This window comes from Etheostoma spectabile, unplaced genomic scaffold (assembly GCF_008692095.1).
Source record: "Etheostoma spectabile isolate EspeVRDwgs_2016 unplaced genomic scaffold, UIUC_Espe_1.0 scaffold280, whole genome shotgun sequence".
NCBI classification, from domain to species: Eukaryota; Metazoa; Chordata; class Actinopteri; order Perciformes; family Percidae; genus Etheostoma; species Etheostoma spectabile.
In genome coordinates this window covers 23,112-40,104 of record NW_022605578.1, presented here as the reverse complement: position 1 = coordinate 40,104, position 16,993 = coordinate 23,112, and the positions used below count along the sequence as shown (strand labels likewise).

Sequence of the window (16,993 nt, the reverse complement as noted above, 5' to 3'; positions counted from 1 at the left end):
GGAGATCTACCAACACATAACTTTGGATTCCACCAAGTACTTGATGAGGCATTTAGATATGGATCAAATCCAAACAGCTGGGCCACTTTGGTCCAAACTACTTTTAAGTGACGATTATCGGATGTGACGTTGATCATGATGTTCCACTTCCAGGATTGCTCCGTTGGCGTCGGAAATTCCGTTGGATTTCAATCTTTTCAGCTAAATTTCCAGTACCTTCCGTTTTGTTTGTGTTGGAATATTAAACTCTAGTGGATTTCTGAGGACTATGGTTACCTGGTCCTCAGGTCTCTGCAGGGTAAACCCAGACAGCTAGCTAGACCATCTGTCCAATCGGAGTTTTCTGTTGCACGACTAAAACAACTTTTGAACACACACATGTTCCACCAAAATAAATTCATTCCCAAAACTAATTTGCAGATGCACTATGGGTTTTCCTGGTGCTTAGCGCCACCCATGATGATTGTAACTGGTTTAAAGAAATGCCAATATACCAGACCACGTTGCTCTCCCATCCCAGCATACTATGTGGACTAGCCAGACCTTCCTTTGCACCGCTGTATGGCAAAGGGAGATTTTCCTAAACCCAACCAAGTATTTTTGATTCATTTCACAAAGTTAACCATGTGTCAGCCTAATGTCTAAAAGAAGTTTATCACAGGATGCAAACCCCAGTCTAATTTGTCAAATTCCTGGGTTTGACCCATTCATCCACCACAACGAACTGCGTGACACATTATTGACAACCAACAGGTGAGGACTGGGTGTATATTGCTTTGAGAGACTCACATTGTTTTTTACAGCTGTTAAAATGGCACTGATCACAATCTGGATTATTATTATTTTTTACAGTGATGATATCTCCCACTTTAGTGTGAACTGCTACCATAGTTTCAGCAAGCAACAGACCTGTTCTTCCCATTCCGACGATGTTGAATGAATGCAGCATAAGGGTGGGGACCACACTGGTGTACAATAGTGAGGGCATGTTGCTTCAGGTACAGGTGAGAAAATCATATAGCCTACAATTCATAAAGTTTAGTTTGAGCCCCAGATCCGTGGGTTTTAAGGTTTATCAGACACCAAAACACAGTTCAAAGATGTATAAGGCTATGAACCTGTGCTGAAGCAGAGCCTGGGCTAAAGCTGGGATTTTAAAAAGACTGAGGTTATACTTTGAGTCCCAGTTACCCCAGAACATACCACAGACACCAAGAATGTCAAGAGTAGTCTTTTTAAATTGCTTGTAATTTTAAAAAATGTTTTATTAAAGCTATAGTGCGTAGTTTCCCCATGGGGAATTCCAGGTAATGACGACCAAACTCGTGGCACGTCCACATGTTACAAGACTTCCGTGACCGTGCGACATAACTGGAAATTAGTTTTTTACTGTCAGTTATTCTTTTGATCCAGTCGTGTTATCTTGATCAGATGATCTAGCAAGTATTACCTGGCCTTAACAAGGCAGCCAATCAGAGGACAGACATAGCCTGTTCAACAGGTTTTGTAAAAAAGGAACACATGCCTGCATTTTTGGTGAGTAAATGAATTCAGATCATCCAGCAAAGCCTTGTGTTGGCCAGTCAAAAACATGTAAGGGCAAATAACAGAAACACTTGTCTTTTGCAGTGCTATTTCATGGATAGTGGTATCTTTTATGATGATTGTACATTGTAGAATAAAACAGATTGTTTTCTACTGTTAAAATGACCCTATCCTGTGACACGACCAAGTGTAGTGCACATACTGTACAGCCTGTGAAGTGTATCCAGTGTCAACCCCTCTGTACTGCACTGCACAGTTCTCTCCACCTGCTGCCTTCATCAGCTGTTTGAGAAGGTATTACCCAGTCCCATGGCACCACCTACTGCTCATCCACAGGGGGAAACCAAGTTCAGTGAGTCAGTAATTTCCCGGTATAGCATTTAGTTCAAGTAAATGTAATGCCACCTTTTGTAACCCTGTACGGGAAATTGAAAGCGTCCAGGTCAACAAACACACCCAGTATATAAGAGAAGAAAAAGAACACTTTATCACAAATAGATATACACATTCCAAAATATCCGGAGAAAACACAAAGCACTGGAGCCATGATTGTATAGTATGGTGCGCAGTACATTACCGTATATATATATATATAATATGCCTAATTACTGTTTATTTATCTTAAAAGATGAACTTCCAGTACATTTTCTTCACACATCTATCCAAATGTGTGTGATGCAGTGTGTGTCACATGTTGATTATATTACCTCTGTTCGTACTAAAAACTAACACTATAATACTATATTTTTGCCTGCAGATATAACTGGGTATTTGTTTTTTTTCCTGGCTTTTTATTCTTTTGCATTCCAGTCATGTTATCTTGATCAGATGATCTGGCGAGTATCACCTGACCTTTACAACACAGCCAATCAGAGGACAGATGCAGCCAGCTCAACAGGTGTTGTATAAAAGGTAAACATGATGTGTGATACTAACACCTGCTGCCAACAGACACTTGTCCACACACACACAGAAGACATCATGAAGCTGACTGTCCTGCTCTGTTCTGTTCTGCTGCTCTCTGTCTCTGGTAAGTTCATAAACAGCATAATGTAATGATTTAACACCGATTTTAGTTGCAGATTTGGCATCAAACACGTTGTGCCTTTAAAGCAGAAACAAATCAATGTGTTGGAAATGTTCCACTGTCAAACAGGTTTGTCTACAAATGACTTAAAAGTAATTGTGTGCACATGATACCTTCTGGCAAGTACAGGAAAAATGAGAAATACTAAAGTGAAAGAATGTAATGTCCACTGCTTTTAGCTCCCATAATTTAAGACAATTTAATCCATTTGCCTGAAAAAGACCCAGTAGGGTCAAAATGTTTCCTTTGTGTTAAATGATAGGAGCTAAAAGCAGTGTTGCGAACATTACATTTTTTTCCCTTTTGTCTAGAAATGACTCAGAAAATGCACAGCATAAAGTAGAACACTGCATCATTGTCGAAAAAAATGACAAAAAATTAAAGTATTGAAAAAAGATTTAATATTATCACTCTTATTTTTTTTTTAAAGATACGATTTTTTAGGACTCATTTAGAGACAAAATGATTTAATGAGATTTTTGTTGTCAGTGCAGTGTTCAGAGACTGTAATGCGAACCTAACCTACTAACTACTAACTTCTTTAAATGTAAAAATGCAACAACAACAAAAAAAGAAAAGGCTATAAATAAGATGGAAATACCTAAGGATAGTGCACATCTTGATGTTGTAAAAACCATCTGTCATATCAAACGGATGTAATTCATGGGTTTTTCTTATAAAAGAAATAAAAGTAAAAAATACATGTGTCATGAAACTTGTGCCATAACGCCATCATTGTGATAGGTCATGTTTTCTCAGTTTAAAAAAATAAAAAGGATTACCTAATTCTGGGGTTCAGATGGCATCTTCCCATGGCTGATTGAAACTGGTTTAAGCAGCCTTCCTGGTTAACCAATCAAATAGCATACAGATAACATTGATACTGGAAAATGGCATGTAAAGACCAGACTATTATGACGCCTAACCATAGAAACTGATAACAATGACAGGGTGCTGAGTTTCCCACAACAGTTTGTACCCTAGCGTTTTAGTAAAAGAGGTCAACCGACAGAAGTCAATACTATCAATGCCAGACCATGGTGTACCAGGAGCAAAGTTGTTTATGATGCTGTTGCCTGATATTTAGTCCTTGTACAGTTTTTATTCTCAGCCAAAAGTAGCCCCTTGAGTTTCAACATTGTTTCCCCAGAAAACAAAAGCAAAACAAAAGGAAGCTTAGAGGAACATGAGACTTGGCATGGCAACATTCCTCTGGACAAAGGCAGGTTACATGTAAGAATGTAACCAGCCTGTGAGGGGTGAGGGAGAGGGTGCTAGTGTGCTTATTAGGTATAAGAGCATTTTTACAAAGTGAGTCAGGTTAGAATTCGGTTTAGGTTAATACGTTTAGAGTAATGGTTGTAGTTGTGAGGGTTAAGATTAGGCCTGGGCTAGGGAAAGTTTTATATGTCAATGCGGGTTCTTGCAAATATAGAAGTACAAAGGTGTTTGATAAACTGTGTGTGTGTGTGTGTGTGTGTGTGTGTCAGTCCTTTCCCAGGGGGATGGGACTGTGGGCCCTCAGGCTGAAACCGAAAAGGTGAGACTTCTGGGGGGGATCTGATTCTGTAATTTTTTATTTTGACTCCTGGTTAACAGATGGGGGAAAAAAGGCGGTTTGATTACCACTTTTAAAGGGTTGATTTTCTGAGTGTACCCTAAACTGCTGTCACTGTTGCAGAATTTGACAGTGCCATGACTTCATTTTAGCAGGGTATTTTACTGAGGCCATGACGACGACATGACGACGTTTTATTGGACTGCAGTAGGTGAAGCTAGGTGTACCTGATAAACTGGCAACTGATGTATGGAACTGTGTGCCATTTATTCTCGGGTCTCTATCGCAAAAGAGATCTTGATCTCAATTAGAATTTCTGATTAAATAACCCAAGTAACTGTTACTAGTTGGCTCGAATCATCACAGATCATATTGAACCCTACATGGTCTGAACTAAAATAAAGAAAAGTGTTGCGGCAATCAGTGCAAATTGCCCATTTGTATCTTCATTGTGGTCAGTTGTGCTGCTGGCGTGCCTGTTCCTACAAGTCATAGTCCGCCTGCATCAAAAAATTAAATTTAATCTAAACTTCTTTTAATAACTAACGAGGATATGAGACCTATCATTACTGTTGGTTTTAAACTGGTGCAGAATGCCAAATTATGTTTAGTCTGAGTGCCGGTCACATGATTGGCCACTGCAGCGTGATGAAAGGCACGGCCGCTAAGGTTTTTTTTCCCTGGCATCCCCAGTGGCCTCATTTGGTGTGAAGACCAAGACCTCCAGTGAAGTGGCTTTCTGTACTTGTAGACCTAGACTGTAGTCTATTTCTTACGTCTAAATGTCCCAATTATCACATGATGTGAGAGCATTTGATATGACATCATAAGCCTGCATTCACACTGCCTGAGTTGGCCGTCCGGCAGTGGGACAAGAACGCAGGTTTGTCCATTCATTTTGAGTGGTAGTGTGTGTAGATTGCGGTGGAGGTCAAACCAGGAGGTTGCAGAAAAACCGCATTGGCCTGCGGCAAAATGTTGAGACTGACTCGACTTTAGAAGAAAAGAAACCTGACATGACACATATGTTGTTACAAAACATCAAACGATCAAACTCGTCAATGGGTTTCGAGGCGGTGTGAGAGTCCCGTACAGTAAACAGGAAACATCACTTCCTCTATCGCTGCCACAATAAAGTCTCTTTAGTCATAGCTCCATAGCCAGGTCGTGACACATGACATCATATGCAATGACACATTAATAACCTAAATGCCTGTGCGTCTAATCAATAATCTTGTGACTACCTGTGTTTGTGTCCAGCTTGGCTGTGCGAAGTATGAAGGTGGACTCTGCACCAAGGAGTTTGATCCAGTGTGTGGCAGTGATGGACGCTCCTACAGCACTGAATGTGTTCTCTGCCAGCTGAACAGGCATGTAACATGTACTTTATCACATACACACCATGTAACATGTACCTTCACACACACACACACCATGTAACATGTACCTCCACACATACACACCATGTAACATGTACCTTCCCACACACGCACACACCATGTAACATGTACCTTCCCACACACGCACACACCATGTAACATGTACCTCCACACATACACACCATCTAACATGTACCTTCACACATACACACAATGTAACATGTACCTTCTCACACACACACACACACACTGACAAAAGTCAGCTTATAAATATATTGCTCCTCTGTAAGGAGCAATTAATGACCACATAACAATTTACAACAACATGTAATTGACGTATTTTATACTTATCGATTAGCCTACAACTTCAATTATTGTGGGCATGTGAATCTGCAACATACTGTTGATTTTTTTTTTTTTTTTTCATTCTGGTACGTTCAATTTTCACCACGCCTCTTTTTAATTTTTTATTTTGAATGTTGCCAAAGCCCATAGTATTATTATCATTATGTTGTTATTATTATTTGTTTGAACTATTTTTTTTATTAATCCTGCGTGGAGTTGGGTCAGATCACGATAAACCCAACCAACCCATTCATGATCATTAGATTTCTGAGGGCAGCACTCTGCTTGGAGTGTAAATGAGCCTCGTTTATAAATGTTTTTCCTTATAATTTTCATAACTTTTTCTGTTACAATTATTTAGAAGAATGGAAAAAGAAAAAACACCAATGTGATATATTGCCAGGAACTACTTTAAAATTACTTTGCCATAACCTCTATGAAATTAAAAATTAGTCAACAAATTTAATGTGATTTAATTAAATGTCAACGTAATTTGATTTTTAAGTCAACACAGTCACCAAACATTACTGTTTGTCTCCATCTGGTGGTTAAAAAACACCACTGTCCCAGCTTTTATAATGTTGCCCGACCAGCGCCAGCCGGACATTGGGCTCCTGTTTTTGGGTCTGTCTGTGTTTCTTCAAATTTGGCGCAAATGTCCACTTGGACTTGTGTCAAAGGAAGTCCCCCGGCAGTCTAGAACTACAACAGTATAGTAAGAGCTGGTCCAAGGCAGACCTGAGCCAGTTCTATGGAAGATAAATTAGATTAGATTAGATTAGATTAGATTCAACTTTATTGTCATTACACATGTACAGGTACAAGGCAACGAAATGCAGTTTGGGTCTAACCAGAAGTGCAATAGCACTTGATAGTATAATAGCACACAATCTGATGACTATGAAGAGAAGGGGTGCCGTGTCTGCAGCTATACACCCTCCCCCTCCAAATTAGGCAAACAAAGCAACTCCTCATTCCCTAACTATAAGTTTTATCAAAGAGGAGAGTTTTAAGTTTCCTCTTAAATGTGGTGACGGTGTCTGCCCCCCAAACCCAGACTGGGAGCTGGTTCACAGGAGAGGAATCTGATAGCTGAAGGCTCTGAATCCCATTCTACTTTTAGAGACTCAAGGAACCACAAGTAACCCTGCATTCTGGGAGCGCAGTGCTTTAGTGGGACAATGAGGCTCTAAGAGCTCTTCTAGGTAGGATGGTGCTTGACCATTTAACTTTGTAGGTCAGGAAAAAGGATTTTAAATTCTGAATCAGCTGGAGAGTCTTATGGGACTTATTTGAGCAACCTGATAGTAAGGAATTACAGTAGTCCAGCCTGGAAGTAACAAATGAATGGACTAGTTTTTCAGCATTGTTTTGAGACAGGATGTGTCTAATTTTGGCAATGTTACGAAGGAGAAAAAAGGCTGTTCTTGAGGTTTGTTTTATACAAGCGTTAAAGGATGTATCCTGATCAACAAAAAAAACCTCCTAGATTTCTAATAGTAGTGCTGGAAGCCAGGGCAATACCATCCAGAGTAACTACATCTTTAAATAATGAGATCTGGAGGTGTTTAGGGCCCAGTTTAGTTTTTTTCTGAGTTTAACATCAGAAACTTGTAGGTCATCCATGATTTTTATATATTTAATGGATGCTTAAAGTTTAACTGACTGGTTTCTGGCTTGATTGATAGGCATAATTGGGTGTTATCCACATAACAGTGAAAGTTAATTGAGTGTTTCCTAATAATGTTGCCTAGAGGAAGCATATCTAAGGTAAATAGAATTGGTCCAAGCAGTGAGCCTTGTGGAACATCACAATGCAATCTTTTCACTCATCCCACATTCTGAAGTGGTTTAGGCCACATAAGCACAATGCGGAAAGAGTGTCAATCATTTGTGTAATTATTGGCTCCCTGATGGCTTCATGTGTCACTTAGCAACTCTCATAGAGATAGAGCTCATTCAATCTGAGAAGGGAAAACTACTCTTCCCTCTCCATTGACTTTTATCGTGTGAAGTGTTCCTCCTTGTCAATTCGGTCAGCTAGCAAACAACAGAAAAATGCCCAAATGCTGCTATGTGGTGATATTTACTACCAATAATATAAAGAACCCATAAGTTAAAGCTGAGAAACTGAGCTTTTACAAAGAAACAAGGGGATACAGATGTGAGGAATCAGCATGAAGAATGAGGAGACTGTGGGATCCTGACACTAAGCTAACGTTATGTCTGATGTTATTTTTGCAGCAAGTACTTGATTACCAAGTCAAATATCCAAACGTCAGGTTTAGGCTAACTTTATATTTGCAGGTTATGTTAAAGCAGTTTGTACACAGTATGCAACTTGTGTTATAGTGGAAGGTCAATAAATCAGAAAGCTATAGTTTGCAATTGCCATAACTAACATCAGCTTACTACCAGCTAACTTGTCCTCTCTGGTAGCCAAAGGGTACTAAAACTGTTTCCCTTTCCACATTAGACATGTCCGTCCCAGAGCAACAACCCCATAGGTTTTTTTTGTAACGTTGCCGCGTAAAGCATCAGCCTCATCTGGCTCATTTTCTGTAGTTTCTGTAACCTTAACGTTAGCTGCAGTGTCACCCAAAGCGTCAGTAAAGCTTCAGGGGCAGGCTTACCAAAACACTGAGAGTGTAGTCATCCATCTACTTTAGTGATTCACATAAGTTAATTTCAAATTTGCGCAGAGAATGACCACCAAGCAACTGTGTAGTTGTTTGTAGGTGACTCGCAACCCAGACAGATGAATTTCTGAACGTTAGTGTGAAAGTTCTCCTACAAAACAATCAGTTACGTAATGTTAGCCTTGCACTTTGGTAAGTGGGTACATGGAAATCGTTGACCTTTCCTAGTGGGTATACTCCATATACCTTCTAGACCTTTTACTCTGTTAATGATATTGTGTTTGTTCCCTGCATGCTCAAATGTTAAATAATATGAATTTGTTTTACAGAAACAGGCTTGACGCTAATGCTAACAAACCCCCGATAATCAAATACAGATGATAATCACATACATCCATTGCAATAATATTAGACACAAACAGAATATTTAATTTATGGGATCTGTGTTTCAGCAGACACTGTGACACTGATTGCAGTGCTAAAGAACTGCCGGTCACTCCTCTATTGAAAAGTCTTTAAAACGTCTATGCCTGTTTTTGCTTGCTATTATTGCAATATTATTAGAATACCCCCATACACATACACATGTGGACATGCACACATATGAAAAACCCAAATGCTGTTCTGATGTACTGTTTTTAATGTTTCGTTCTTTTTTTTTTCTTCTTTTTTTTTTACAGCCTCCAAAAGACGAATGTCAAAGTGGCAAGCAAAGGGGAGTGCCCTCCTTAGCGGACTGTGGTGCCCATTGACACACACACATACACACACACACCTCTGGCTATGTAATATCCATTCCCTGTATCTTGCCTTATCAATAAAGTTACATACGGCAACATGTCCCCTGTCTTCTTGTATTCATCTCATGGACATGATATTAATTCTGGTAAATATAACACACCTTGACCTCCATGTGTGATCTCTCTTTTATCCTTTAGTACTCAAACACCCTGGCTATGTATACACCAGTTTAGACCAATCAGAAAATACGGTATGAGGGGTACTTATATTTTGAATTGCACTCTACTGATACCTCTACTAAGTTTTGCCCATACAACCCTTATTGTAGAACCAACAATGATGCTACAATAAGGGCTGTGTTATTAGTTCCAACATTTTGAGATACCTCAATCTAAACACATCAGTAATGAGCAACTATAGGCCAATATCAAACCTTCCATTTTTAAGTAAAATCATTGAATTGTTTTTTTCTAACTTAACCTGTTTAACCTTGACCACAGCACTGATATGGCTCTTCTTTAATGACATGCACTTAAACACAGATAGTGGCAAAATTTCAGTCTTAGTTTACCTGATCTCACAGCTGCATTTGACACGATCGACCATGACATATTACTAGATCGTTTGGAAACTGGGTTGGCCTATCTGGCTAAGTACTAAACTGGTTTGAATCCTACTTAAAGAATAGGGATTACCCTGTATCTATAGGTAATTATGCATGTAAGCATACAACTATGACGGCAGAGTTTCCAAAGGCTCTGTTCTGGGGCCTCTTCTGTTTAACATCTACATGCTTCCACTGGCTGAGATTATGGAAAACAACAAAAATAAGTTACCATAGTTATGCATACAATACACAAATTCATATAACCTTATCGCCATGGGACTATAGGCGTAAATCCCAGGGGGGTTGAGAGGGTCAGGACCCCCTCCTCCCATCTAAGGTTTGTTCCCCCTAGAAATATCATTAAAAACCATGCTGTGTCTTGTAAGTAACATCAGTAGTAAAACAAGACAAACCCCCAAAAATGCTTTTTAAGTTTAGAAATGCTTTTAGTCCCCCACCCTTCCTTGTGTCACAGTGGTTTGGGCCTCTGCCTGCTTTATGCACAAGTCCGGCTAGCAGAGAATGAGAGCACTTGGAATATTGGTAGTAACCATAGACCGTTAATGTTAATAAATATACAGTCTATGGTAGTAACGTTAGTTATGTAGTAAGTAGACTAGGTTGTTCAAGGCAATATTATTAACATTAAACATCAGATGAAGTTGTTCTTTTCTCAAATAGAAATGATGCTGTGTAATTAATAAATTAGTCATGACAAAAAAAGTTTGCTATGTTAAAGTAATAAAATGTAACATTAACTAGCTTGTTTAATAGCTTGTTGGATAGGAATGCATCCACTACAACTAACGTTAACATGGCAATTGGTTAATATAATGTTAGGTGGCTGATCAGTAGGTTTGCTGCAGTTAAATATATATCCTCTGTCCCAGACAAAACCTACTATTATTATAACCTACTGTAATTATAATATGATCTCATGGTGAACCTATGCATCTAACTCATATTTAGACATCTGACGTTAAAGATTTGTGTTGTTGTTGCCCGGATAAAATGACATAAATGAAAAACAGACATAAGATCCTTTTTCAGTACACCAAAACGCCAAATAAGCACAATAAGTCCAGACAGCCAGGTGTAGAGTTTATGGTAAGGAACAGGGAGACCAGGGACAGTCAGGTGCAGAGTCTCAGATTAGGAACAGGGAGACGAGGGACAGTCAGGTGCAGAGTCCCAGGTAAGTGTGTTGAGCTTAGTTCATATGTTTGGAGGTGTGTATATCAGGGTTAGCAAATGAGCTTTACCAGTGGCTCACTAATTTCTATTATGATCAGCTAATTTAACAAGTGTACTAAAGCATTGGATTTCTATTATATGGGGTCACTTTTTCAAAATAAGTCATTATGTTTTAAGGTATTTTTGTGGCTTGATTGTAATCTTAAAAATAAATAAATGGTTTTAAAGAAGAGTGTTTTGGTCACTTTAGTCAGCTTTTTCATTGAATCAAGAGAAATACTGAAAAGAAGGATGATGGTACAGTCTCCATGCTAAGGCTTTCCTCTGTCTACACATATCCTCTACTAGTATAATTTTTGCTGTATTATTTGTTTCTCCTTCAAAAATTGCTCTTCCGAAATGTTAGGTTTTTTGTCCCCCCCAACTGTTAGATGAGATTTACGCCCATGCATGGGACTATAGTCCAATACTGAAACTGACCAAGGGCATTGAACAAATTAACGACTGGATGTGCCAGAACTTTCTTAAATTAAATGAAGGAAAAACGGAGGAGCCAAAGAGGAATGATTAAAAGTCTGCGCTCAGCTTCAAAGAACAATGTTAAAAACAACAGACAAAGCCAGAAATCTTGGTGTAGTCATGGACTCAGACCTGAACTTTAACAGCCACATTAAGACAATTACAAAGTCAGCCTACTATCACCTTAAGAATATATCAAGAGTTAAAGGACTTATGTGTCAACAGGATTTGGAAAAACTTGTCCATGCCTTTATCTTCAGTAGACTTGACTACTGTAACGGGGTCTTTACAGGTCTCCCTAAAAAATCAATCAGACAGCTGCAGCTGATTCAGAACGCTGCTGCTCGAGTCCTCACTAAGACCAAGAGACTGGATCACATCACTCCAGTTCTGAAGTCTTTACACTGGCTTCCTGTGTCTCAAAGAATTGATTTCACAATACTTTGGGCTGTTTACTAAATCGCTAAATGGTTTAGGGTCAAAATATATTTCTTACACTACATCTGCTACTACACTATGACCCCCCCAGACCTCTCAGGTCATCTGGGACACGTCTGCTTTCTGTCCCCAGAGTCAGAACTAAACAGGGGGAAGCAGCTTTTAGTTTTTTAGTTCCACATATCTGAAACAACCTCCCAGAAAACTGCAGGTCCACCACAACTCTCAGTTGTTTTCTATTTTATGTTGCCTTTCTTTAAATTATTTTTTCATTTCTTATACTGAAGTTGCATTGTTGAAACTGAATGATAAGCTACATAAGCACAAAGAGAATTCAAAAGTCGGGCCGGTAATAGCTTGTACGTTGTCCCGTACCAGCTGCCTGAAATCTTATATTTTATCTGCTTCCTTTATGTTTTGAATTGTTTTTAACTGCTGTTTAATGTTTAATTAATCTGCACTGTAACTTCTATTCTCATATTTTATCTGTTTTAAATGTTGTAATTGTTGTAGTTGTTTTTAAATTGCTATTCTGATAAAGCTGCCTTGCCTTGCCTTCAACTCCAGGTTGGGACATATCTCTTTACCCCGATTTTCCTCGTATTCCCTTTTTCTTCTCCCTTTGAGAACAACTAGACATGTGGTTTTTTATTTAAAGTGAGACAGGGGTGGTAGGATCCTGTTTCCAAACACTGTATGTCAAAGATGGTAAATAATGGATTTCTTTTAACATACTGTTTGAGGATTAAACCATTCAGTTAGACGAGGCTAAATCTTTTCTTATCTTAAATCCATCTCGGCTGTTTTTTTTAACGAGAGACCCATCTTAAAGACACTGCACAAATCAGGCTTCTGAGCAGGTGAATAGGCCAGACTATCCCTTCTTCATTGTCACAATATCACTTAAAAAGGACGTATCCTTTAAACAGATCCAATTACAGATCCTTATGGTATCTCATTTTCTTCACTCCCATTTGTTTAGTTTTGTTCGGTTATGGGCTTAACAAAATCATCAAACTCCAGTCGACTCAAGTCCAAGGTTGTTGTTTTTTCCAATTCCTTATTGTACAAAAGTTCATACACAAAAGTTCAAACGGATACGTAGAATTGACATTACAAAAAATGAACAAAAGAAAAAACAATACCAATCAAAAATATAAAAATTTACATTTCATAATGCCAGAGCATGTATCATGTCATTTTAAATGATATTGATTTAAGGACTTAAAGGTCTTAATGGCTTTTAGCTTTTAATATTAAATAAAAGAGTGTTATGTCGTTGAAATTCATTAAAAAAGTGCAGGAAAGTTGGCTTGGTTCCTTATCATTTCTTCTAATGGATGTGAAATTTACCAAAAATAATAAATAGTTGTACAATATAAATCATGTTATTTTCAATCTTATCTTGACAAAGATATAGCATTACCGTAAACATATTTATATCAATATTCATTTAAGTTTCATTTTTAGAAATGTGTCTACCTCCATCCAGAACATTCTTACATATACACATTAAAGATATAGATGGAACACACTCTGTTCTAGTCCACAGAAATTACACATATAAGTAATGTCCGGTTTGAATCTTTAAACAATATTTCTGGCTATTTTAGATGAAATGTGGTTAATGTGGGGTTTCCCAGTTTTTCATCATTTGTTATAACTAGAAATATAACAGATGTCAATAAACAAATTATAAATGATCACCTCTACATCCTTGTTACTCATTGTAATTTTTTTCTTTTTTTTTACATTCAAAGACAATGTGTTTGCTTCAAGCCACACAGAAAGCTTATCCAGTTCCTTATTGATTGTTGAAACCAGATATTTAAGATTGCCGTGAGCGACCTGTAGTTGCATTTTTCAAAAGGTGCACATCCGGCTCCAGCGTAGGGTCTGTACGTGTCTCCACGTCCGGCATAGATTCCACACAACGTTGGAAACTTTACACAAATCATTAACATAAATCGGAAATAAAAGAGGTTATCGTAAGTCCTATTAAAAGTTAAAGCCCAAAAAGGACTTTATCAAACAATAATAGAATGTGAGCCCCAGGCCTGGATGGGAAATTCACTTTTTACAACTCCCAGACACAGTGCATAAATGCTCCTTTACCCTCAGTGCATTTAAAACAAAGGTCAGGTGTATTACTGTTGTATTTGTTCAATTTAACAGGAGTTGTGTATGTCTGCATCAGTAACTTATATTGGAGTTGCTATGATCCTGTTTGTGCGTGGCAAGGGGCGTGTCTGGCGTCTCCCGGCAACAGAGGAGGCACCTGCTTCCACTCACCTCATCACCCACTCCATATGAGCCTCCGTTGCCATATAATGTGTTGGTTAGCACTCTGCATTGCTTGTTCCCTTGAGTTACTACCAGTGACGGTATTATTTTGCATCTGACCTTTTCCCATTGACTTACCGTTGGATGTTTTGTGTAAGCAGCTCTAGAAGTGGGTCGCGCTGTCGATGCAGCACCTGTGTTTCTACACATGTTTGTCCACTCTGAGGACATCTCCAGCCGACCAGCTCCCTGCCACCACTGCTCCTGCTTGAGCACTTTTGCACTTCCCAACCAGCTCCTGTCCTCTGCCTAGGGGTCCAACGTCACATAGATCTCAACAGTAGTAGCTTTGAATTGGAGTTTTCTTTTTTTTTCTGTGATGTGTTACAAGTTTTCTTCCAATCGTTTTCTGAAATGTCCTCTTTTAAGTCGGCCCTCTGTATACAGTATATGTTTCTTTAGAGCCAGATGCAAGCCAGTTGTATAATGATGAAATCAAACCGTACTCATTGCAATTGTTTGTTATAATTTCTTCTGGGAATGAGAGTGCAGGAATCCCAACTGATTGTTTTTTTATAGAAGTTCCTCACTTGGACATATTCAAAAAAAATGTGTTTCCTTGGAATGTTTAACATTAGTGATATTTCTTCAAAAGTCATTTAACCCCCTTCTTTAAAGAGGTTGCCTAGTTTACTTATTCCTTTCTTTGCCCATATCTGGAATCCTGCAAACAGCTTGCCTGGTTTAAATAAAACATTGCTCCACATTGGACTGGATCGGGACAGAGTCCAATATGTTCATATATTCTTTACCTCATACCATACATTAACCATATTAAGAACAATAACATGAGCAGTGTGTTTGTGAGGGACCAAGCTAGCAGGCACGAGGAGTCACTAGGTACATTTTCCAAAAACTGCAAGTTTTTATTTACAAAAACAAAACAATCAAATTTTCCAAAAACAGAAAGTCCTGGGCCCATAAAAGAGGTCAACTTAACAGAACTTTAACTCAGGTAACATAATCAAACAGACCTCCATACTGAGACATGAGGGAAACATATATAGTGGCTGACAAGGCCATTCTGACACAAAGGGGGGGAATAGACTAACACCATAAATAACCAAACCAAAATGACTACAACTTATCTTAACCCAATACTACCTAATATAAACAAAGGATAAATTGACCAAATAATCATAACCAACTATAAATATAACTAACAAAGAAAAGAACAACTCAAAAGTAAACTCCTCTGCCACCCCCATGACATGGGGAAACATGGTGCAATCCAATTATCCTTTCCCCCCATTTAAACAGCTTCCAATCAATTGGAGGTCCTTTTGTCTTTCCACCAACAACCTCCAACGGCAACTTCCCCGGAACTGGCAACTCAAAGGAAAAAGGTATTAATTCACAAAATATAACTTAGAAATAATGAACCCAACATTAGCTAAATTGACAAAGTAAACTAAATGTGTGCACCTGAATAGAAACTAAGTCAAATAACTAATAAACAGTTTGTAAAACTAAATGTGTGTTCAGTTATTTATTTTGTATAATGTGCTCAAAACAAAAGCGAGTTACCACCATGTGTGGCTGCTAGTGCGGCCATCACAGTGTTCTTAAGTACTTTAGCTTGGCTGAATACAGGTACACATCATAGACTGTTAAAAACCAGGAGCATGACTCAGTCTATCCAAGATGGAGCATCTCCAGAAGAAAAATTGAACATTATAGTTCTCAATTGTGTTGCCAAATAGTACCAATAAAGATTTGGACATTTCAGCCCCCTACTATAAATTGGAAGATATAGCAGAGATAGGCAGATTTATTTTCTTTTCCATGTACATTTTCAGACGAGTGCTGTGAGTTTCTAATCATTCCGGCAGGTGGCGCGAGAGGGATATTTTAAAAATAAATACATGAATTTAGGCAATATGTTAATTCTTAATACATTTATTCTCCTTATCACGGATATAGGTAAGGGCATAATTATCACATAGTTTGGTGCTGTAGTCTCTAAATGAGATGTTATTTTGATACCCGAATATGTAAAATCAGATGAGCTTTTGAAAGTAAATATTGGTTTATATATTCTCTTTAATTTCCATTAAGCAGCATTAGTGATGATTTTGAAGCATTTACTTTATATCCGGACATACTAACAGGCCAATTAGATCTAACAGTGCTGGTATGGATGTGTTTAATGGTTTTAAAAAATAAAATTAAGTCATCAGCAAAAAGAGTTATTTTATGGCCTATGTTGGCAATTGTAGTATTTGCCTACAAGATCTAATTGCTATTGCTTCAATAGCTAACATGGACACAGAAGGGGTGATAGAGGGGAACATCTTGTAATATTGAAGGGATATAAGACACCACTTCCTTTGTCAGTGCTTCTGTTTTAGGATTAAGATGTAATAGTTTCATCCAGTGTTTTCAGAGTATTCCAAAAACCAAACTAAGCTATATGGTCAAAGACATAGGTCCACTCAACCCATTGAGTTATGCTTTACATTATCAACTATCACACAAAACGAGAAAAAACAAGTTATTTTGATATTAAAGTGTTGTTGTTGGTTGCACCACGTTGCAGAAAATGACGTTTCACTTCCCGTGACTAATCAGTGAAAAGCACTATTCTTGATGCAATGT

At 38.2% G+C, this 16,993-nt stretch overlaps 1 protein-coding gene across 2 annotated transcripts in view; it reads left to right on the top strand.

The window, feature by feature from the left end:
• Positions 1-2,406: 2,406 nt before the first annotated feature.
• Positions 2,407-16,993, top strand: part of LOC116685998 (serine protease inhibitor Kazal-type 1-like) — a 28,819-nt gene continuing 14,232 nt past the window's right edge. Inside the window, exons 1-4 of one of the 2 annotated variants that reach the window (XM_032510924.1) lie at positions 2,407-2,575; positions 4,123-4,172; positions 5,451-5,560; positions 9,234-9,316. In XM_032510924.1, the coding sequence (XP_032366815.1) occupies positions 2,464-2,575; positions 4,123-4,172; positions 5,451-5,560; positions 9,234-9,285 (324 nt within the window). In that variant the 5' untranslated portion in view covers positions 2,407-2,463 and the 3' untranslated portion in view covers positions 9,286-9,316. Of the gene's footprint in view, positions 2,576-4,122; positions 4,173-5,450; positions 5,561-9,233; positions 9,394-16,993 lie in introns of those variants that run through there. The other variant, XM_032510923.1, reaches the window with a different exon arrangement.